The following is a 24,729-nucleotide window of genomic DNA, read 5'->3' as shown; positions in this document are numbered from 1 at the left end:
CAGACTCTCAGTATGCATTCCTACTACTATAGATCACAAGCCCCCACTGATGTACTTCCCACTAACAATCAGATGATAGATACATGTAGCTCCCAAAGAAGTCATTTGCTTAGTAAGATCAAGAGCTGCAAAATACTCCTTCCCAGAAACCTGTGATGTATTCTCCCACTGATACACCTGGTTTCTGGGGCAACTTCTACAGTGGTGATGAGACTCATAAGGAACACATGAGGCCAAACCTTGGTATACCTCAGATAATCAAAGTTGTTTCTCTTGTGCAAATGTGGCATCTCTGCTGGGTAGGTTGCTTCACTGTGTCCCCAGGGTCTCTTCTTCTTCATAACTTGATCCTTAATTACCAGGGATAACTCCAACAATGTGCTGGAGCCAGCTCTAATCCAAGAACTGATTGTTAAATTCAGTATGAGCATTGATACCTCAGAAATTAGCAAACTCTACCTATCAGGACTTGATTTATTGTTTTGTTAATTATCTAGACTTACTTAAAAATGTGTCCAGCATACAATTCCCTGCAATAGAGAGTTGTTATACATTTACCAGCATTTTCTCAGAAAACTCTCTTTGGTCTCTGATGCTTGGTCATTTTCAGTCATGTCTGACTCTTTGTGACCCTATTTGGGCTTTTCTTGGCAAAGGTACTGAACTGGTTTGCCATTTCCTTCTCCAGCTCATTTTACAGATGAGAAAACTGAGGCAAACAGGGTTAATTGATTTTGTCCAGGGTCACACAGTTAGTAAGTGTCTGAGAATGGATTTGAACTCAGGTTTTCCTGACTCCAGACCCAGGGCTCCATCCACAGTGCCACTTAGCCAAATCTTTTCTTTGCTGTCAGAGATTCCTCTCCTTGAAGATGCCTCTGACCTCGAGTGACTACTTCTTTATATTCATGTTTGTTGGGGTTGCCACTGTTCATGTTTTCTTCCAAACTTGTAACATCATTTGGTGTATCCATTTGTTGCTTTTTCAGACAGGTTTGACCCAAAGATTATTCTTCAAATTTATTCTAATTATTAATTAATCTTTGATTTACTTCATTTATTCTGTTATTTTCTGCTTCAAATAAAACTTTTACTCTTGGATGTTATTGTACATTTTCCCCCAAACTGTTCCTTTATTTGTGTGTGTGTGTGTGTTCTTTGTGAATCTCCTTTTAATTATTTTAATATATTTGTTATATAATTCAATTTATTCTTTGAGATGCCTTCAATCCTGTCCATGGAAAGTTTCAACTTTCACTACAGAGGGAGTTTTATCTCTTAGGTCTCTTAGGTTACAAAATGTACCTTTTGTGTTGCAGTTTTAAATTTTATTATGTGACATTCTAATTAGAAGTGAAGGTGATGGTGGAAGGCTCAGGTCTAGCAAGTCTGACTTGGGTATAAGCTGAAGCTTTTGTTGCCAAGGAGTATACCAGGTAGAAAGCTTTGCTCAGTTTCAGGAATGTGAGAAGACCTAGGTGTCACCTCCAGCCCAGTCGGAGAAGTAAAGAGTCAGAGGTAGTTGTGCTTTAAGAAGTGATGAATTCTCTCTACTTTGATGTAGGTATGGTATGGGGATGAGAAAAAATATCCCACTGCTTTCAACACCCTGCCAGATACTCTTTTAATAAGATGAGGAAGTAGAGGTGTAACAGCTGATCAGTGGGAAACTTTCTGCCTCTGTGTGGGGCAGATTTCAACAAAATAGTAAGAAGGATAAGAAAAAAATCTACTTTACCCTTTATTAATTATATCATATATATGGAAGACACGTGATCTTTTCAAACTTTAGAAGAAATAATAAAATTAATTTGAAAATTATAAAAATTCCATATTTATAGAATATAGTCAAAGCAGTGTTTAGAATCAAGTTTGTATTGTTAATTGATCACATTAACTGAAGAAAGATAAACTAAATGAATTGAGTTTTAAGGGTGTGAGAAAAGGAACAAAACAATAGTACAAAATAAAGTAAAAAGAAAAATCTTAGAAAAATAAGAGCAAAAGAAAAAAATGAAAAACCATGATAATTGATGAATAGAGCTAGAAGTATTCCAAAATATATGTCAACCAAAATGACAAATCATTCAGAAATGATAAAAAGATGAAATGCAAATAAAACAAAATTATAATGAAAAGAAAACATTACAACAAAGACTAAGGAAATTGAGAATCATTTTCTAAAATATTGGCATTTTATTAAAGATGCAAATCATTGTCCATTTTCACAGTGGATGCCTGGTCAAAGAATATGAAAGGATAATTTATTTAAAAAGAAACACAAATTGTCAATAATTACTTCAAAAAAACCTCACCCTCACGAGTCATCAAAGAAATGCAAATGGAAACAAATTTGAGCTACCACCTGACATATGTCCAATTTGCAAAAACGATGAAAAGCAATGAAACTTACAATTTACTGGGGCTGTAGAAAAAAGGCATCTTTATTAACTGTTGATGACATTACCAAACCGAATATCGTTAGAAAGGAACTGAGTAATACCCAGTAAAAGTTATAAAATAAACATTCTGTTTGACCTAATAATTCCATTTTTTTTAAAGGAACATAACATGAAAGTGTTATCAAAAACACATACACACACATCTGCTCAAGGTTTTTCATGCAACCTTATTTCCATTAGAAAAAACTTGGAAGTCACCCTAGAGGAATAGTTAAGCTGTGATAATAGTCACATTATACCAATATGGATGATATGAAGACTTATGGGAAGGCCTTTATGAAACAATGCAAAGAAAAATGTGGACAAGACTAACCCTCCCTCCCTCTTTTAGGAATAGTAATAAAGCATTAAAATTATCTAGTCTGAAACTTTTGGACTAAAAGAAAAAGGAACTTTACCCATCTTTAACTACCCATTCTGAAACACCTGGCTTCTTTCTCTTCTGAGAGGTTTTGCTCTTGTCCTGTTAACACTCTGATTAAGCCATTTCTTCCACATACCAAAATGGAACCAGAACACAGTCCATACATATACACAAACACTGATACAATACACACACACTCCCCACACATACATGCACTTACACATACATATATACACTTCCACACACATACAGAATATAAAAGAGCAAAAGCGGGTAGTAAAGAAGACACCAGCAAGGGTTCCTGATGGAGGTCTAGAGGGATTGCCTAAAAAGGTGTCATGATATTGTGTTCATTGAAATTCAATGAAATGTAAAGAGTTGCAAAATGAGTTTGACTGGTTTTTATAAATAACTCATTAAAATTCTATTAAATTCTAAAATTCTATTCTAAAATTCTAAAATTCTATTAAATTCTAAAATTCTATTAAATTCATTAAATTCTATTAAAGAAGAAAAAGGTCAATTTGAGGGACAGCAGGAAAGCCTTCCCCAACTCCCAAGTATATCTCTTATCTGTCTTTGCTAATGAGATCAGAATTTCATCATTAAAGCTTAATTACTTTAGTTTAAGACATTGTTTCCTGTGAAAATGAGAACACCAGAAAAGGTAAATAAGTGGGAAGAACACTAGATTTGGACTCATTAGACCTGAGTTCAAATCATATCTCTGCCACTTATTACTTCTGTGACCTTGAGCAAATTATTTAATCTCTTTGGGTCTTTAAATAAATAAAAATATGTACTATGAGAGTTTGTTGTTGTTTAGTTGTGTCCAACTCTTTGTAAGCCCATTTGGAGGTTTTCTTGGGAAAGATACTGGAGTGGTTTTCTATTTCCTTCTCCAGGTCATTTTATAGATGAGGAAACTTGGGCAGGTAGGGTTAAGTGACTTGCCCTAGGTTTCACAGGTAGTAAGTATCTGATGTCACATTTGAACTCAGGTCTTCCTAATTCCAGGTCCAGTACTCTATCCACTGCACCACCTAGCTGAACCAATATGAGGGCAATAATATGTAAATATATACATATGCATATACCACTATACACACACACACATACATATAGATGTATAAGGTGATATACAAATGCAACCTTTCCAACAGGGCTATTTTGAGGACAATGCTTGATAAATCTTAAGAAGGAGAAGCAGTATGGTGCTGTGGAAAGAGCAGGGACTTAGAGGACATCCATCTAGGTTCAAATCCTGTCTCTTCCCATTTTTCTTTGTATGACCTTGGACATGTCATTTAATTTCCCTAGTTTTCAGTTTCCTCATCTTCAAAATGAGGGCTTTGGACCCTTGACCTCTAGCTCAAAATCTATAAAATGATTTTAAAGTTCACATTTGCTCATTATTAATTTATTTTTATGCATATAATATTTATATGCTCTGTTATTACATAGTATTTGTGTCTGCTAATTATTTATAATTAAGCAATATGAATTTGATTATTTTCTTTTCCTAATCTGGTTTAGACTAAATGATCTCATAAGTCCCTTTCACTTCTAAATTCATGATATTGTGACTTTAAGTGGTTCTCTATTATTAAGTTGGATTAGCACATTTGTATGAATGAATTATTCAGATCTTTGCAAGGTCTGATTTTCTCATCTGTAAAATAAGGAGGAATATATAGCTAGCATCTAAGTTCCCTCTCAAATCAAGTTCTATGACCTTATATAAGAATTTGGTCAGAATGGTAAAAAGTTTTGAGCAGAGATATTGACTTGGGACAGCTAGGTGGAATAGTGGATAGAGCTCTGGGTCTCCAGTCAAGAGGACCTGAGTTCAAATCTGGCCTTCCTAGCTATGTGACTTTGGGCAAGTCACTTAACTTTGCCTCAGTTTCTTCCTTTGTAAAATGAGCTGGAGAAGGAAATGACAAAGCACTCCAATATCTCTGCCAAGGAAACCCCAAAAGGGTCACTCACTTGCGCGCCACACACACACACACACACACACACACACACACACACACACACACACACACATTCATTGCGCAGAGAAATACTTACTCTGCCTAATTCATCATTTGTCCTCCTATGGGCTCTGGATCTTAGCTATAGAAAGAGTCCCAGACCTGTAACAGCCTACTCTGACCAGCTCCATTTTCTTTGTCCACTTCTCATTTCTAACTTCTTAAGGCTGTACTGGATTTCGCCTCCGACCTGTGGCTGGCCTGCTTTCCTCCAGGGACTTCCTGGGAGGCCTGGCATTCCGGGTCTTCCATTGCACACAGTACATCAGACATGGATCGAAGCCAATGTATACACCAGAACCGTGAGTATTTGAGCCAAGAACCCCACAGAGACAGGGTACGGCAATAGCCTGAGACCAGTAGACAAAATTGAACTGAAGGTTACTGCCTTTGATTTCTATTTATTGCTCCTGCTGTTTCATTAGTGTTGCATTATTATCATTACTGGATATACTCCTCCCCATCCATGTCCTGGAATTGAACCTTCTCCCCTCCCACCACCATCACCAACAAAGCAGTTGGCCCCCCCGCCCCCCCACACACCCAATTAGTAGTGTCTGACTCTCCGTAACTCCATCTGAGGTTTTCTTGGTAAAGATACAGGAGTGCTTTGCCATTTCCTTCTCTAGTTCATTTTACAACTGAAGAAACTGAAGCAAACTGGGTGAAGTGACTTGCCCAGGGTCACACAGCTAGTTAGTAAGTGTCGGAGAATGAATTTGAACTCATGTCCTCCTAATTCCAGGGCTGGCACGCTGTTGCCAACTAGCTGCCCCCAAACAAGGATACAGTGGCCATATGTGGCAGTGCATTTAGCATTCTGCCTGTCCTGTTTCTAGGACAAGATGAAATCTTCTCTGGGACCAATATTGGCTTTTTATAACTATAATATAATTACATATTTTATAATTTTGTAGTTATAATCATGTATAAACATAATATAATTTACAATTACAATCAGTTTATCTTCCTTTGAGTAGTTTTTGTCACATCCATCACTGTAGTCACTGTCTCTGTTTTTCTCCTGCCCCAGAGGTGGATTGGGGTGTGCTGATTGAGCAGCTAGTGCCTTTGACGCTTGGACTCAGACACATAGCGCTCTGAGAGAAATTGGCTGTGGGCGTCTGGGCAAGTCACAACTTTGCAGACCTCTGGATAATAATGTTCTCTCTCAGATACTGAGAATGTGCCAACTTTAATTGACAAAGGGAGTTTGAGACAATATTTGTAGAGTTTTGCACCATATAGTCTATAGTAGGACTTGAAAAATGTGTTTCCTTCCTCTTTCTTCTCCTCTCTTCATTCCAAACCAATGAAGTCACAGACTAGTAACTTATTGTATCTACCAGACTACAAATGTATGACTGCTTTGTATTTGCCAGATGATGTGTCAGCCAAAGTGGTGGATGCAAGAAAGGCTATTTTCTGGTTTTGAAGTTTCCATTTTATTCAGAGAAGTTATAGAGGAACAAACATGATAGACAGAGCGCTAGACAGGAAGATTTGGATTCAAGTCTTTCCTTGAACACTTAATTATCTATTTAACTCTGAACAAATTATTTCAACTCTCTGAGCCTCAGACAGTCCCCTAAGCCTAAGTATGTTGGTATCTACAGATGTTCATTGGTTCTTCACCAAGGAAGTTCCAGATCCTTAATGTATTGATTCCAAGAAGAACCTAGGTATTTTTGTCACCATGGGAACAGTCAGTCAGTCAACAAGCATTTATTAAAATTTACTACGTGACTGATACTGTGCTAAAGACTGGCAAAAGCACAGTCCCTGCCTTCAAGGAGCTCACTTCCTAGTAGGGAAGACAACATGTACACATGTGAAATGTCCCATGTAGATGCAAGGTAATCATCTCAGAGGGAAGACTTTTTTTTTTCCTTCCTCTGTTCCTTTCCTTAGCTCCAGCTACTATGTAATACTATTCATCTCTCTAGGACTTAGTCCCATAGTTGACCTAATACTGATAATGCCACTTAGCACCTGTTTGATTTTGGACAAATCATTTTTTCTCTGTGGGCTTGGTTTTCTAATCTATAAGATGAAGGAGTTTACCAGATGGCCTCTGAGGCTCTAAATCCTTTGATCCCTTAGAAATTAAATCTCAGGTTCTTAGTTTCTGCCTGGCACATAGTAGGCACTTAATAGATGCTTCTTTCTTCTTCTCCTTCCCCTTCTCCCCTTGGCTTCTTTCCCTTAAATGCCAGAAGGAATAATAGGGAGTCACACTGCCCATGCCTATCACCATACGTTCTGCTTCACTATATATCTTACCTCCAATCTGTCTTTTCCTTTAGGAGTTTGGGCCTCAATAATTTTTTTCAACTTTCTTTTTGACCCACGTGAAACTTGTGAATGACACACAACTTTTTTTTTTTTAAATAAAATTCCTTGAACTTTTTATTTATTCATTTTCAACATTCATTTAAAAAAAATTTTGAGTTCTAAATTCTCTCCCTTGCTCTCTCCCCTCCTCCACTCCTTGAGAAGGCAAATAATGTGGTATCAATTACACATGTGAAATCATCCAAAACATATTTCCGTAATATCCATGTTGAAAAAAGGAAAATTTTTTAAAAAGCAAGAAACATAAAAAAGTGAAAAAATTATGCTTTAATTTCTTTTCAGAGTTTTATCAGTTTTCCCTGCGGAGGTGTCTAACATTTTTCATCATGGGTGTTTTGAAATGGTCTTGGATCATTATCTTAAAAAGGGCAGCTAAGCCTGTCACAGTTGATCATTGTTACAATAGTGCTATTACTTTGTACAGTGTTCTCCTGGTTTTGCTCATTTCACTTTGCTTCAATTCATATAAATCTTCCCAGGTTTTTTTGAATCCAGTCTGCTTATTAATAATATATAACTTTTGTGCTTTCTTTCAGTGACATCTGCCATGAGCTATTAGGGCATGTTCCATTGTTTTCTGACAGAAGTTTTGCTCAGTTTTCCCAGGTGAGGAAATAGATTTCTGTTTACATTCAATAAACACTTATTGAGTGCCTAATGTATGCAATGCACTGTGCTAGGTCCTAAGGATAATACAAACATGAAGAAGGCATGTTTGTAATGTAGTAGATAAGAGATTTGTATACAGATATAGTATTTTAATATAGATCTTCTTAAGGTGCATGCATCTCTGTGTGTGTGTGTGAGAGAGAGAGAGAGAGAGAGAGAGAGAGAGAGAGAGAGAGAGAGAGAGAGAGAGAGAGAAAGAGAGAGAGATGGATCCTGTTGGCAGTCTCATAAAGCTTATAGACTCCTCAGAATAATGGGGTTTTTTGTTTGTTTTTGTTTTAAAGACTAGGTCTCCCTATATGTTCCTGGAACAATAGCAAGCACTTAATAAATAGATATTTTCTTCTCCTCCTCTTCCCCATCTTGTCCAGTATGGAAGGAAATCCAAGGGCTATTTCTCAAGCTCATTCTGCTCCCCACTGGAGCTTTGACCCTCTTCATTTACACATTGGACCAGTTCACCCCTTCTTAAGCAATCTAATACTCTCCCCCCATCCCCATTTCTGCCAGACTTGCCATCTCAGTGCCAAATTTAATGCAAACACTTAACTGGCATTGCTTATTATACCTCAGAACTCCCAAGTCAAGAGATCCAACAGTCTTAACCTCCCCAGTACTTATCATTACAGGTGTGCACCACCACACCTGGCCAGAATGACAATTTAAATGTGGAGGATTACACAGGAAACCAATTGTATTGAAATACAATTCGGTATCACATATGTGTATATATTTATGAATATACATATGTATGTATGTATATACACAGGCATATATTCAAAATCAAGTTCAGAGATGCCAGGTTTAGAACTCCTGTAAGCAAGGCAGACTATGAGTACCATAAGAGATTTGGGAATAAAGTCCTAAAGGGAGTGTGAGGAGTTGAAAAAGATCATATCCAAGATTTTTTTTGGTGAGGGTAGGTCATGGAAAGCTTTATGAAAGAAAATGCTCTTGAGCTGTACCTAAAGGTTGAGTAGGATTATGAGAGTTGGGAGGCATGGTCAGACTCATGCTTTAGGGATGACAATTTAGCTAATGTATGGGGGATGGATTGAAGAGGACAGAGGATGGGTTTGGAGATCTAATTTAGAAGACTATGGCAAAACTCTAGGGGAGAGGTGATGGGAACCTGTACTAGGGAGGTGGCTGGATGAGTGGAGAGAAGGGGACAGACAGGAGATATGTTACATCACTTCCCATTGTACCTAGTATGACACTGCACACAATACAGATTTAATAAACTTGCTGACGAACCCTTAGCATCTAATAACATACTTTTTTTATTGTTTCAGGAAATTGGACTGGCTTCTTTGGGTGCCCCTGATGAATACATTGAGAAACTTGCCACGGTAATATGATCTTTGTGGGGTTTGAGAATGATCATCCTAACCTAGGAGATAACCATAGCATTATAAGCAGGAGTCCTTTGACTCCTGAAGTCTGAACACTTGATTGGGAGCAGTCAGGAAGACCTTTAACAATCAGTACAGCACAGATATAAAGTACTGGGACTTGGAGCCAAGGATATCTGGGTTCAGATCCTGTTACTGACACTTGTTAAGTGGGTGACCACAAGCAAATTACTTAACCTTTCTGAGTTTCAGATTCCCTACGTGTAAAAGAGGAATATAGTAGCACCCAATTCACAGGGTTGTTCTAAGGGCAAGTGTTTATGTATGTGTATGTATGTGTATGTGTGTGTGTGTGTGTGTGTGTGTGTGTGTGTGTGAGAGAGAGAGAGAGAGAGACAGAGACAGAGAGACAGAGAGACAGAGACAGAGACAGAGAGACAGAGAGAATGGGGGTGGGGGTGGGGCATGCCTTCACCCAACTCTCCATTTCAGATCTACTGGTTTACTGTGGAGTTTGGCCTCTGCAAACAAGGTGATTCCATAAAGGCATATGGTGCTGGGCTCCTGTCTTCATTTGGAGAATTACAGGTGGGTAGTTTGGGCCCCACAAGAGCAAATGCCAGTTTCCCCAGACTCAAGCATTAGGGGGTTATTGTTGTAACTGGCCTGATTTTAGCTCTCTTCATGGCCCTCATCTACCAGAGAGGAAGCAAGAGGGTGGGGCAGGATAGCAGTGGAGAAGAGAAGGGTGAATTCTCTTATAGTTATGACTTTGGGAAGTTGGGGGATGTTATAGGCTACTGTGCTTCATGACCTTCACATTCCCACCCAATTGGCTGATTTACCATTTCCAGCACTCAGAATACCATCTTCCATTTCTGTCCTTTTGCATGGGTCCTTTCCCATGCCTTGAATTTGTCTCTTCCTTAGCACACTTTAGCTTTCCTTAACTTTTTCCTAAGCATTCCTTAGCATCTCAGGAAGAGAAAGTAAGGTCAAGGGATTGTTCACAACTGTGCCTCACTTAAATCTCCTTCATATCAAGGCACCACCTATGATGTCACTGGTCCTCTGTGAAATTGAAAGAAAGTGAGGGGTGGCACCAAGATGGCAGAGTGAGAGCAACTGCTCACATAAGCTCTTAGACAAACTCCATCAGATACCTCTAAAAAGAGAATCTGACCAAATTTTGAAGGTACAGAATAGAATAGGAGACAGACTGGGAGTTTCACAGTCCAGGACACACTGAAAGAGTGATGGGAAGAATCTGTTCCATGAAGGTGGAGGAGCATACAGTATACAACACAGCATCCCTGCCATAGCACAGCCTAGCAGGAATTCCTGGTGGCAGTCTGATGAAGCTGCAGCACAGCAAGATAGCAGCTCAGAGTGAGAGTCAAACGGAGCCAAGCAAATGAGAGCCAGGGAAGAGGCCCAGGTCTCTGCAGCAGCTGTGCTGGAGCCTTTCAGCCTGCAGATTAAATGTCTGTAAGTCATCTACCTGAACTTCCGGGAGCCAAAATGGTGGAGCGATCAGTAAATGCTCTCTCCCCTTCCCCTTGTTGACCTTGAAACTATTTCCCCAGAAAAATCCTGGATCAATGGGATCAGCAGAAGGGGCAAACAGTCTCATAACACCTGAGGTGAGGAAAATCACTAAGAGGATTCCTCTTACTGTGGCAGAGAAACAGAGCTGTCCCAGACAGCTAGAGCTCCAGGGGTGTGGAACCTTGCACTAGGACCGAGGTGTGCCTCAGCGCTCCAGGGGAAACAGGAAGGCAGCCTGGATCACCAAGTCCTGAGTTTGCCTTTGCTCTAGCTCAGCTGAGGAGATCTCCTGTGAATGGACCACCCCTCCCTCACACTTATCAAGCTAGCTCCAGGGCAAATTCGGGGAAACACAAACAGATTTCACCTGCCTTTGCTTTCTCACACCAGCCAGCTCAGAACCAAGTTCTTTAGAGTCTAGCTGATAGAACTGGAGGCCACAACACACAAAGCATCAACATTGTGAGCAAGAAGCAAAGGAGGAAGGAAAAGACCATAGAATCTTTCTATGGGGACAAGGACATGAACACCAAAGAGGTCAGTATTGAGACTGTACTCCCATCTGAAACTTCAGAAGGGACTATGAACTGCTCACATGCACAGAGAGTACTCTTGGAACAGTTGAAGAAGGAAATAGAGTAAAAAATGGCCAAATGATTAAATTAAATGATTTTAGAAGTATGAAAAAAGAATTCACTCAAGAGAACAGATCTTTAAAAAGGAAAATTGAACAAACGGAAAAGGAAGTACAAAAACAAACTGGAGAAAATAATTCCTTAAAAGGAATAATTGGACAGATGGAAAAGAAAATGCAAAACTTAACTGAAGAAAACAATTTGATGAAAATTAGAATTGGACAAGTAGAAGTTAAGGACTCTATGAAATATCAAGAGTCAGTCAAACAAAATCTAAAGAATGAAAAGATAGAAGAAAATGTAAAATAGCTAATTGGAAAAACAACTGACCCACAAAATAGGTCCAGGAGAGAAAATTTAAGAATTATTGGCCTACCAGATAGCCATGATGAAAAAAAGAGTCTGAACAATATCTTTCAAGAAATCATCAAGGAAAACTTCCCAGAAGTGCTAGATCCAGAGGGCAAAATAGTCATCGAAAGATTCAACCGTTCACCCCCTGAAAGGGGCCCCAAACTAAAAACACCAAGAAATATTGTTGCCAAATTCCAGAATTATCAAGTGAAGGATAAAATACTATAGGCAGCTAGAAAGAAACTATTCAAATATCGAGGAGCTACAGTCAAGATCACACAGGACCTTGCAGCTTCTACATTAAAAGATCGAAGGAATTAGAATATGATATTTCACAAGGCAAAGGAGCTGGGACTACAACCAAGGATCAATTACCCAGCAAAGTTTGGCATAATATTTCAGGCAAGGAGATGGACATTCAGTGAAATTAGGGATTTCCAGACTTTTCTGATAAAAAGGCCAGAATGCAATAGAAAATTCAATCTTCAAATGCATGTCTCAAGAGAGGCATAAAAAGGAAAAACAGGGGAAAAGAAAACTTGTTACTCAATTTGGGCAAACTGTTTATCTCCCTATAATGGAAGATAATAATCATTAATCTTGAGAATTGTATATCTAATACTAAATATAAAAGGGATATTCAGAGATAGAGGAAATGGGTATAAAGTAAATTATATGATGTTAAAAATGTGATTTAAGCTTGTGAAGGGATTGTAACAGGTTACATGAAAAGGAGGAAGCATAAAATGGTAAATTACATCACAGGAAGAAGTACAATATTATATTACAGTAGAGGGAAAGAGGGGAGGGAGATGAGCATTGTTTGAGAGGTACTCTCATCTGATTTGGTTCAAGGAGGGAACAACAAATTAATTAAGTATATAAATCTAACTAGCTCTATAGGCAGTAGGAAGGGAAAGGGGAAAGAAATGGGAGGGGGGATAAAAGGGAGGGAAGAAGTAGTAAGGGTAAAGGGCAGTAAAAGGGAGGGAGGCTGAAAGAAGGAAGGGAAGACTGCGGGAGGTGGTGGTAAAAAATTAAAACTCTATTGTGGAGGGGAAGGGAGAACTAAAAGCACAAATGGTGGGAAAGAGGATAGAGGGAAAGACACAGACAGTAATCATAAATGTGAATGTGAATGGGATGAATTGTCCTGTAAAACGGAGATGGATAGAAGAATGGATTAAAAGCCATAATCCAACAATATGTTGTTTACAAGAAACACATTTTAAATGAGGGGATACACACAGAGTAAAGGTAAAAGAATGGAGTAGAATATATTGTGCTTTAGCTGATGTAAGACAGGCATGGGTAGCAATCTTAATCTCAGAAAAAGCAAAAGCAGGAATAGGTCTAATCAAAAGAGATAAGGAAGGAAACTATATCCTGCTAAAAGGCACCACAGAAAATGAAGCAATATCATTACTGAACATATATGCTCCAAGTGGTATAGCATCTAGATTCTTAGAGGAGAAGTTAAAGGAGTTACAGGAAGAAATAAACAGCAAAACTATACTAGTGGGGGTCCTCAACCTCCCCCCCTCTGAACTTGATAAATCTAACCTCAAAATAAACAAGAAAAAAGTTAAGGAGGTGAATAAAACTCTGGATAAGGTAGATATGATAGGTCTCTGGAGAACATTGAATGGGGATACAAAGGAATATATCTTTTTCTCAGTTGTACATGGTACATATCCAAAAACTGACCATGTACTAGGGCATAAAAACCTTACACTTCAGTGCAGAAAGGCAGAGATAGTCAATGCATCCTTCTCAGATCATAATGCGATAAAAATCATATATAATAAAAGGTCATGAAAAGATAGACCAAAAATTAATTTGAAACTAAATAATCTAATCCTAAAAAAGGAGCGAGTTAAACAACAAATCATAAAAACAATCAGCAACTTTATTCAAGAGAATGGCAATAATGAAACAATTCACCAAATCTTATGGGATACTGCAAAAGCAGTTCTTAGGGGAAGCTTTATGTCTTTGAATGCCTACATGAATAAAATAGAGAAAGAGGAGATCAATGATTTGGACATGCAGCTGAAAAAGCTAGAAAAAGAACAAACTGAAAATCCCCAAGTAAATACCAAATTAGAAATACTGAAAACCAAAGGAGAGATCAATAAAATTGAAATTAAGAAAACTATTGAACTAATAAATAAAACTAATAGTTGGTTTTATGAAAAAACTAATAAAATTGATAAACCTTTGGTCAATTTGATTTAAAAAAAGAAAGAAGAAAACCAAATTACCAATATCAAAAATGAAAGGGATGAACTCACCTCCAATGAGGAGGAAATTAAAACAATAATTAGAAATTACTTTGCCCAACTTTATGCCCACAAATTCGACAATCTAAATGAGATGGATGACTATTTTAAAAAATATAAATTGCCCAGATTAACAGAAGAGGAAGTTGAATTCTTAAACAACCCCATCTCAGAAAAAGAAATTGAACAAGCCATCAATGAACTCCCTAGGAAAAAATCTCCAGGGCAGGATGAATTTACAAGTGAATTCTATCAAACATTTAAAGAACAGTTAATTCTAATACTATATAGACTATTTGGGAAAATTGGGGAAGAAGTCCCTCCAAATTCTGTTTATGATATAAATATGGTTTTGATACCTAAACCAGGGAGAGACAAAACAGAGAAAGAAAATTATAGACCAATATCTCTAATGAACATAGATGCAAAAATTTTAAATAAGATTTTAGCAAAAGAAATATAGCAGCTTATCACGAGAATAATACATTATGATCAGGTAGGGTTCATATCAGGAATGTAGGGCTGGTTCAATATTAGGAAAACTATTAGTGTTATTGATCATATCAACAACAAACCTAACAGAAACCACAATTATCTCAATAGATGCAGAAAATGTTTTTGACAAAATACAACAGCCATTCCTATTAAAAACACTGGAAAGCATAGGAATAAAGAGAACTTTCCATAAAATAATAAGCAGTATCTAGCTAATACCCTCAGCAAGCATTATATGCAATGGAGATAAGCTAGATGTATTTGCAATAAGATTGGGGTGAAACAAGGATTTCCATTATCACCACTATTATTCAATATGGTACTAGAAATATTAGCTGTAGCAATTAGAGAAGATAAAGAAATTGAAGGAATTAGAACAGGCAAAGAAGAAACTTAGTTATCACTCTTTTGCAGATGATATGATTATATACTTAGAGAATCCCAGAGCTTCAAGTAAAAAACTACTTGAAATAATAAACAACTTTGGCAAAGTTGTAGGTTACAAAAAAAACCCACACTTATCTTCTGCATTTCTATATATTACTAACAAAGCCCAACAGCAAGAGATAGAAAGAGAAATCTCATTTAGAGCTACAGTAGACACAATAAAATATCTGCGAGTCTACCTGCCAAAACAAACCCAGGGACTATATGAACACAATTACAAAACACTTTTTGTACAAGTAAACTCAGATCTAAGTAAGTGGAAAAACATCAGTTGCTCGTGGGTAGGCCGAGCTAATATAATAAAAATGATAATTCTACCTAAATTAATTTATTTATTTAGTGCCATACCAATCAAACTATCTGATAATTATTTTCTAGAGCTGGAAAAAAATAACATCAAAATTCATCTGGAAGAACAAAAGGTCCAGAATAGGAAGGGAACTAATGAAAAGAAATGCTAGGGAAGGTAGCCTAGCTCTATCAGATCTCAAATTGTATTATAAAGCAGCAGTTATCAAAATCACTTGGTACTGGCTAAGAAACAGAAGGGTAGACAAGTGAAATATGCTAGGTACTCAAGACATAGTAGGCAATGAATATAGCAATCTACTGTTTGATAAACACAAGGACCCCAGCTTCTGTGATAAGAATTTAATGTTTGACAAAAATTGCTGGGAAAACTGGATAAAAGTGTGGCAGAAACTAGGTATAGATCAATGCCTGACACCATAGACAAGAATAAAGTCCAAATAGGTACATGATCTAGGGATAAAGACTGACACTATAAACAAATTAGTGGAGCAAGGAATAGTGTATTTATCAGATTTATGGAAAAGGGAAGAATTTTTGACTGAAGAAGAGACAGAAAGCATTATGAAGTACAAAATGGATAATTTTGATCACATTAAATTGAAAAGATTTTGCACAACCAAATCCAATGCAACCAAGGTTAGGAGGGAAGCAGAAAATTGGGAAAGACTTTTTCCAACTAGTGTCTGTGATAAAGGCCTCATTTCTGAAATATATAGAGAACTGAGTCAAATGTACAAGAATACAAGTCATTCCCCAATTGATAAATGGTCAAAGGACATGAATAGTCAGTTTTCAGAGGAAGAAATTAAAGGTATCTATAGTCATCTGAAAAAATGCTCTTAATCACTATTGATTAGAGAGATGCAAATCAAAACAACTCTGAGATACCGCATCATACCTATCAGATTGGGTAACATGACAGAACAGGAAGATGATAGATGTTGGAGAAGATGTGGGAGAGTTGGAACACTAATTCATTGTTGGTGTAGCTGTGAGCTGATCCAACCATTCTGGAGGGCAATTTGGAACTATGCTGGAAGGGCTACAAAAATGTGCATATCCTTTGACCCAGCAATACCTCTTCTAGGACTGTATCCCCAAATGATCATAAAAATGGGAAAGGATCCCATATGTACAAAAATATTTATAGAAGCCCTTTTTGTGGTGGCCAAAAACTGGAAATCAAGGGAATGCCCATTAATTGGGGAATGGTTGAATAAATTATGATGTATGAATGTAATGGAATACTATTGTGCTATAAGAAATGATGAACAGAAAGACTTCAGAGAGGCCTGGAAAGACTTATATGATCTGATGCTGAGTGAAAGGAGCAGAACCAGGAGAACTTTGTGCACAGTGATGACCACAGTGTGAGAGAGTTTTTCTGGTAGACTTGGAACTTCATTGCAATGCAAGGACTTAAAAAAAAAATTCCCAATGGTCTTTTAAGGCAAAATGCCTTCCATACACAGAGAAATAACTTTGGAATTCAATTGCAGAATGTAGTAGATTATTTTCTTTTGTTTTACATTTTGGTTTGTTATATGATTTCTCCCACTCATTTTAATTCTTCTACACAACATGACTATAGTGAAAATGTATTTAATAGGAATGTTTGTACAGAACCTATATAACATTGTATGCCATCTTGGGGGGGAGGGGGAGGTAGGGAGGAGAGAAGGGAAAAAAATAATCTAAGTTATATGGTAGTGATTGTAGAACACTGAAAATAAATAAAATTAATATCACAAAAAGAAAAGAAAATGAAAGAAAGCAGCAGCAACCTCTTAGAATGCTTAACTAAGGGATTAAAAACACTTAGTTCAAGTGCCACCTTCTATGGAAAACCCTTCCTGATTTCCCTAGTTTGCATAATGCTCTCTTCCTCCAGGGGCAGTTAGGTGGTGTAGTGGATAGAGTGCCAGGTCTGCAGTCACTTGAGCTATAGCCATCTCTTAACCCTTAACTCTCACTGTATGACCATTCAGCCTCTGAGAATACTTGCCATCTACTCTGTACATATCCTATTTCTATCTTATATTTTAAGGCATGTTGTCTTAGAATGTAAGGTCCTTGAGAGCAAAGAATGTTTTTGCCTTTCTGTGTATTTCTAATGCTTAGTACAATGCTTGGCACTTAGTAGGCATATAGTAGGGTTTAGTAAAGGTTTGTTGGTTGACTATTAATTGGAAAAAACTTCATTTCTGGCTTCCAGTACTGCTTATCTGATAAACCTAAGCTTCTGCCCCTGGATCTTGAAACAACATCAGTCCAGGAGTATTCTGTCACCCAGTTCCAACCCTTGTATTTTGTGGCTGAGAGCTTCAATGATGCCAAAGAGAAAGTGAAGTAAGTATACTTTCTAACAACCTCAGTGTAAGGCTGGGGCTTTTAAACCTTTTTGTATTATAACACCCATTGGCTGTCTAATGAAGTCTATGGATTCCTCTTCAGAATACTGTTTGTTGCCTCATTTCATAATGGAAAGAAATGCTAAATTTCAGTTAGGGGGTAATAAAAATTGATATATTTTTTTTACATCTAAGTTCAGAGACCATCTGAAATCTGTTCACACACCTCTCTGAAAAATTTGTGGACTCTCTAGGTTTGGAATTCCCAGCAATAAAATGATCTTACTTTCAGGGTGTGGGTCACTGAAGGCAGCTCTTGAGGTGGTCTGATGGTCCCCAATAAACACTGGAAAGGAATTCTCTCTGTTAATTATTTTAAAAACAAATTCTCTTTGTCAAATTTTGACCTTCACCCACATTCCTGTTTTTGCCTTCAGGAACTTTGCCTCAACAATCCCTCGACCCTTCTCAGTGCGTTATGACCCATACACCCAAAGGATCGAGGTTCTGGATAACACTAAACAGCTTAAAATTTTGGCTGACTCCATCAATTGTAAGTAATGGCAGCCTTGGGATTCTTTCTTTAGGTGGCAGTTGAAGGGGCAAAAGGGAGGTCTATCATTTGGGGAATAGGAAAGACAGATAAATTTGACCAAAGACTTTAAACGAGAGGCAGATAGGTGATGTGGTAGACAGAGTGTTGGACATGGATTCAGGTACTGGATTTAAATGTGACCTCACATGGTTACAAGCTGTGTGATTCTGAGCAAATCACTGTAACATCTTGGACATGCCATATAAATGGACCATAGTGTAACAGGAGGAAGAAGGAAGGCTGTATTACTTTGGGGAAATTGCAGAGATCCCAAGTTTCCCATGAAAGCCAAGGTTCATCTTTTCAATAATGACATTAATTAGTGTAACTGTGTGACAGTGAGACCTGGAACACTACCACTTCTAAAGACATAAAGATGAAAATCCCACAGAGGCCAAGGAAGAGGCTCATAGTGGGTGGATCAGTTTACAAAGTCAAGTCAACAAGCACTTAGTAATTTTTTAAAGTAGAACTCCAAAGCAGAACAAGGGTAAATGGTGTCATTAAAGAATTACCTAACAGGAGAAGAAGATGGGCTATGGCAAGAATGAAGGAGAGCCAGAGTTCTTCACTGGTCCCCTCACCTACGGCAGGAAGAATCAAAGAAAGCCTCAGGCATTTTGGGAGAATCCCTTGCTGAAACATTTTGTAAAGACATAGGTTGGGCAGGCATGGAAGGGTTGTTGTGATCATCATTTCTTGTAGGATGTCCTGCTTTGATGAGATAACAGAATCATAACTCAAACATGGATTTTGATTCTTCATGGTAGTGATGGAAAAATTCCTTCACTGTAAAGACTTATGTCTCATTGGCCCTTTGAGGAAAAAGGTAGAGAATCTGAAATCCAGTATGCCTCAGTTTACCAACTAATAACTAGACTGAGCTTTCTTTTTAGGAGACCAGTTAGACTGAATGTTTGTCAATTATGCTGGTTTGGGAGTTGGAAATTGGAGTGAGGAATTCTATAACTGACATTTTTCTCACTTGCTCATTGTTCGTCTTTTTTTAGGTGAATTTGGAATCCTCTGCAGTGCCCTTCAGAAAATAAAATGAAGATGTGTGTCAGATTCTGGAATTTCAACTTGCTGACTTTGGGCATGGAAATCCAGTGTCCTTTAATTATGCTTGTCAATTGCACAAATAGTTAAAAGCTAGGCATGCTTCATTTAATTTTAAATGACTGTATGTTAGCCCCCACAATTCTGTCCTGTTGACTTTTCTGAACCTTCTCTGGGGAGAATCATTACATATTTTTCCTGTTTAGTTTTTGGCTTAGTGATCTCTCATATTCCTGGTGAGGCTAATATACATTTACAATATCAATTATTCAAAGTTGCAAAGAATGACAGATTTTGTTGAGACCCAGATTCAAATTCTATCTTTCACACTTAGTAGTCATGTAAGACTTGAGGTCTCTTCTCCCTAACCTCTTGGCTTCAGTTTCCTGATCCATCACATGGGGGTATGTTGAATTTAACTTAATTCAATGTGATTTCATTAAGCATTTACCATTTGCCAGGTGTTGGAGACTAAACGATAGAAAAAAATAGTCATTTCCCTCAGGGAGCTTATATTCTAATGGGGGGAGGCATGGAACAGGGGAGCAGGACTGCACCTGAAATTTTCTTGGTATGGGGAACTCCCAGGGAATAAGATTTCCTCTATCAATGCAGATTAGCATCTCCTCTGAAATTTATAGTCTTAGAGATTTGCCCAAGGCACCAAGAGAATAAAGAATTTGACACAGATACTCAAATACAAACTATATGCTCAATTTCTGGAAGAGAGAAGAGCCCTAAAAATGGCACTGAGAGAATCAGTATTTATCTCCTAAGATCCTAGATTTAGAGATGTCAGGGACCTTAGAAGTCATCTCATCTAATTGATGAAAAAATCAGATCCCCCCAAAATCAAATTCCTTGTCTAAGATCACATAGGGATCTGAATCTAAATCTTCTGACTTTAGAGTCTGTGGTCTTACCAATATACTAGGCTACCTCTCCAGCATTAATTTCATAGTGTTGGTGTATGGATCAATCGAGATAAGAGAGCTGAAGTCCTTTGAAAACCTTAAAGTGTTACATAAAGACCAGCTCCTATTATTATTTTGTCATCCTGATAATGTACTCTGAAATATTTATCCTACTCAGATGGGACATACTATATACACATATGTACACACATGTATAGGTGTGTATAATACAACTGTGAAACATATATACTGTTTCATGTCTCATGGGTATATACATGTATATACACATAGACATGTACACACACATATGTATGTATGTATGTGTATGTATGTCTATATTCGTGAGTCAAACTTCCAGGCTGTTTTGAATCCTAACTGGCACAATTTCCTACTCAAATAAACCATGTTTTCTTTAGTCCAGAAGACAATGAAGACACATTAAAAATGTGCTGTTACATGGAGTCCCCTGTAATAGCCACACTCCCATTTTGTTGTCCTATCATCTAGACTCCCATGGAAGATAGACTTTTCCCTTATCTAGTATGATTTTTCCCATAAGGACTCAAACCATTTTTTTAGGGCAGGTCTGGAGTTGGGTCACTGTGTACTTTTGTCCTGGACCATTCACAAATTGTAATGGGTATGAGATAAAGAAAGCAGCTGGACTTTGCTTTTTCTTGTCTGCTTCTCATGGTGGTGGCAGCCAAGGCAGAAATAAGCTTCACCTTTGCAGGATATCCTAGGGGTTCTATCATGGAAAAAAGTCTTGATTCAAAAATGTACACAAATCTTTAAGCAGCTGCCTCTACCACACTGAGAAAGTTGAGTGATATTCATCTAAGTGACTCAGAGCCCTTTGGTCTAAAAGTGTCTTTATTAAATAACATAGGATCCTACATTGTATATAATGTGTGACTGTCATGCTCCTAACTATTTTTCCATCCCCCACTGCTCCCTCTCCTCCTCTCCCCCTCCAGCTTTGCCGCCAACAGTGCTTCTGTAAACTTGAGAGTCTGGCTTTGGTTCTAGAGGTGAAATTAAAATTTATCCCCTGAATGTATCACCTGAATATATCTTCTAACTCTCAGAACCAGAAAGAATCTGAGAGGTAATCTCTTTCATTCTCTTGTCATATGCATGAATCCTTTTTCTAAAGTTTTTTCAGTACTGGCCTACCTGAAAGGTGATCATATAATTAAGATCACATAATTTAATAGCAATATAAACAGTACCTTTTCTGTGCAGCTGGAAAAGGCTGAACTTGAAGTAAGGTAATTTGGGGTTTGAATCCAATCTCTGACACTGTTACTGGACAAATAACTTAATGTCTCTGAAACTCCTGTCTGCAGAGAGAAAATGATATTTGTAATACCCATAGGAGAGAGCTGTTATGTGGTTCTAATGACTTTGTTTATATAAATAGCAACCGTTATTGTTATAGATTTTAAGCTTCAATTAGTTGCACTTTATGATTCATTTTGTGTTGTAGACCATTTCACTAGGAAGCGATTTTTTTCCTTTCATTTAAAAGATTTTTAAGTAATTGAAATTAAATTTTAGTCTTTTAGACATGAATAATTTTTATAGAAAAAACATGCAGTGAATAGAATGTCTTCTCTGAATTTTCAATCTGTAGTTTACATCAGTGGAGGGAACATCTACATTGATGGGGAGAATCGTTCTATCTGGCAGGCAGATAATAAAGATCTAGAGGGACTTCAGAGACCACCATCCCCCTCATTTTACAGATGAGGAAAGTGAGGCTAATGGATGTGCAATGACTGATCCAAAGTCACAGCAAAGTAAACTCTAGTGCAGGAATTGGACTCAGGTCCCCTGACTTCAGGGTCAGTGCTCATTCCATTGGAGTACAGAGCCTCATTCAAATTTTATGGATGTCTTTTAAATAGTATCCAGTTCTTTCCCAGTCTATGAAGTCCAATTTTGTAGAAAGGTCTTAAATAAATAGTTTTTTAATAAGAGTAGCAATCAGTTTCTGGATGCTTGGTGATACTCTTTATAAGTGAAGAAATATATGGAAATGATAAAAATTTATATCTGCATGATAGCAGTGTTTGTTACTGATCAGGGAATTCAATCTGTAATTTGTTTTAATGCCTGTAATTCGTCCTGGTTGAAAAGAACAGATTCATATTAAAGTACAGAGATTAATTACTCCACTGGTTGTATTTTGCAAATAAACTATTTCCAAGAGAAAAAGTAACAGGAAGAGTTGCTATCTTTTCTTTCCATTCTTTAAAGCCACTGAGAACCATTATTAAATTTAATTGTCTTTGTTTTTTTCACCTCATAGTCATTTGTCACTATTACCTCCACCTACCCACATAGCACACACTCAATACTCCTTTAACAAAGGAAAAAGGTGTTAAGCAAAATAGATCAACACAGTGACTACACCCAACACCTGAAGTATCCCTTTCCCTTACCACTACCTCCTGCTTATCCTTGACAAGGGTATCCTGATACATTCTTCAATACTTGCAGTACGTGGAAGTTCTGAGTTCAAATTGTGGGAGCACCAGTACAAAGAAAACCAGAAAGAGTTAGCAAAAATGGATTTTGCTAGAAGTTACCGTGGGGAAGAAAGATTAAACAGGGGAGATCAAGCTTCTAACAGCAAAAGAAATCATGGGTAAAGAGCCCTAAGAAGCTTAGCTATGGGAAACTTGAAGGATCACTAGCTCAATCTGGATTAAGGTTTGACTGAGCCAAATGCAGCACTTGCTTTTGTTTTGTTTTCCTGACAGGAACTTAACCCAGAGAGTCCTATAGGTCATGGAGGTTATTGTTACAACCAAGGAAGCTCTGATGGTCAGCAAGGTTTAGACAATGGTCTCTTCCTTGGCCAAGCAGGTGTTATATATTTGTTCTGGAAGGACAGGTGTTGTTTATTTTATCAATTTGAGCAGGTGTTACCTTTTGATCTACTGGTCAGATCCAGATAGTGGTCACTTCAATGGCTATAATTTAGAGAGATCATTTGTTCACCACATTTTTATTTATACAGTCATCCATAAATTCCATCTCCTACAACATATAGAACAATGGAAGGTTGGTAGGAGTAGCTTCAGACTGACTACTCAGTATAGGTGACCAAAAAAAAAGTGTGCCTTGAGTATGGTTAAAATAGATCAGACTGAAAAACACACCTAAAAGGAAGCTGAACATCTAAATGAAGAGAAAAGAGCAAGGAGCCTAATGGAAATTTTAAAAAACTGGGAAAATGTCCTTTCCAAGGGAGAGTGAAATACGTTTTATATTTATTATAGATGTGAATATATGTTATATATAGACATGTAGGTAGGTACCATGTGCTAAACGTTATATACTACATTTTACATACACATGAGAAATAATATGATGTATTTGGTGGACAGAGAGCAGGCCTTGGATTCAAAATACCTTCCTACCTCTGACACATATTGTTTGAGGGATCCTGTGGAAATCACTTAACTTCTAAGTGCCCCTGGGAACTTCCTAACAATATAAGTTGCAGAAAACTGCATTGATAAAGTTCTTCATGAGGAAGTCCCTTGCTGTTCTTGAACTGTTTCCATCACGTCTGACTCTCTGTGACCCCATTTGGGATTTTCTTGACAAAGATATTGGAGTGGTTTGCCATTTCCTTTTCCAGATTTATAGATGAGGAAACTGAGGCACACAGGACTAAGTGACTTGCCCAGGGTCACACATCTAGTAAGTGACTGAGATCACATCTGAACTCAAGTCACTCTATCCAAGAGCCACCTAACTACCCAAAGAATTCCCTTCAGGGAGTTAGTCCAGTTAAAAGTGAATATATAAACAAAGTGTCTTAAGGACATTCTGTTGAGAGAGAGTATTATGACATATGTAGAGAAATTGTATATATCTGTATAAACATATATATTTTAACAGGGTCATTATACAATGACTTCACTTAAGTTGGGCTATTCATATAATTAAAAATCTGTAAGCTTTGGAGAATATTTTTAAAAACTCTCACAGATTACATAGTTCTTAATTTTGCTACTTTGGGGACACAGTAACTTTTTTTAAAAAGTCTCCTGATAAACATAAACAGGAATACATAGTGTACACATACACACCAACAATTTCTTTTTAAATGTCATATTAAGGAATTTCTATCATACCAACAATCAATTATTGCATTTTTAAAGTTAATCTATGGAAAAAGTCTTTACAAAAATATATACACAAATGATGTGATATTAATTGTCGGGAGTACTTTGAGTTCTTTGGATGAACATCCATTATTGTTTCTTTTCTCAAGGACTGTATATATAAATATTGAATCAATAAACCATCTACAAACATTTGTTAACTGCCTGCTCTGGACCAAACACCATGTCAGACATTGGGAGAAGGTTAGTGGAAAGATGATGAGTCTACCTTCTCAGAATCCAACCTGATTAATTAATGGGATGACAGGAAATCATGTGCATTGCAGGTTAAGTCCAAAAAAGGGTGTT

General features: G+C 37.4%; 1 protein-coding gene across 1 annotated transcript in view; it reads left to right on the top strand.

The window, feature by feature from the left end:
* The window catches only part of PAH (phenylalanine hydroxylase), a 72,867-nt gene extending 50,407 nt beyond the window's left edge, over nt 1-22,460 (top strand). The window contains exons 7-13 of the mRNA XM_072655754.1: nt 5,032-5,167; nt 7,757-7,826; nt 9,185-9,241; nt 9,737-9,832; nt 17,533-17,666; nt 18,106-18,221; nt 19,274-22,460. Of these exons, the coding sequence (XP_072511855.1) occupies nt 5,032-5,167; nt 7,757-7,826; nt 9,185-9,241; nt 9,737-9,832; nt 17,533-17,666; nt 18,106-18,221; nt 19,274-19,317 (653 nt within the window). The 3' untranslated portion in view covers nt 19,318-22,460. The remainder of the gene's footprint in view (nt 1-5,031; nt 5,168-7,756; nt 7,827-9,184; nt 9,242-9,736; nt 9,833-17,532; nt 17,667-18,105; nt 18,222-19,273) is intronic.
* Nucleotides 22,461-24,729: the final 2,269 nt, after the last annotated feature.

Source organism: Notamacropus eugenii, chromosome 3, assembly GCF_028372415.1.
Source record: "Notamacropus eugenii isolate mMacEug1 chromosome 3, mMacEug1.pri_v2, whole genome shotgun sequence".
NCBI classification, from domain to species: Eukaryota; Metazoa; Chordata; class Mammalia; order Diprotodontia; family Macropodidae; genus Notamacropus; species Notamacropus eugenii.
The sequence above is the reverse complement of the archived record's forward strand: the minus strand, read 5'-3'. Positions and strand labels throughout refer to the sequence as shown.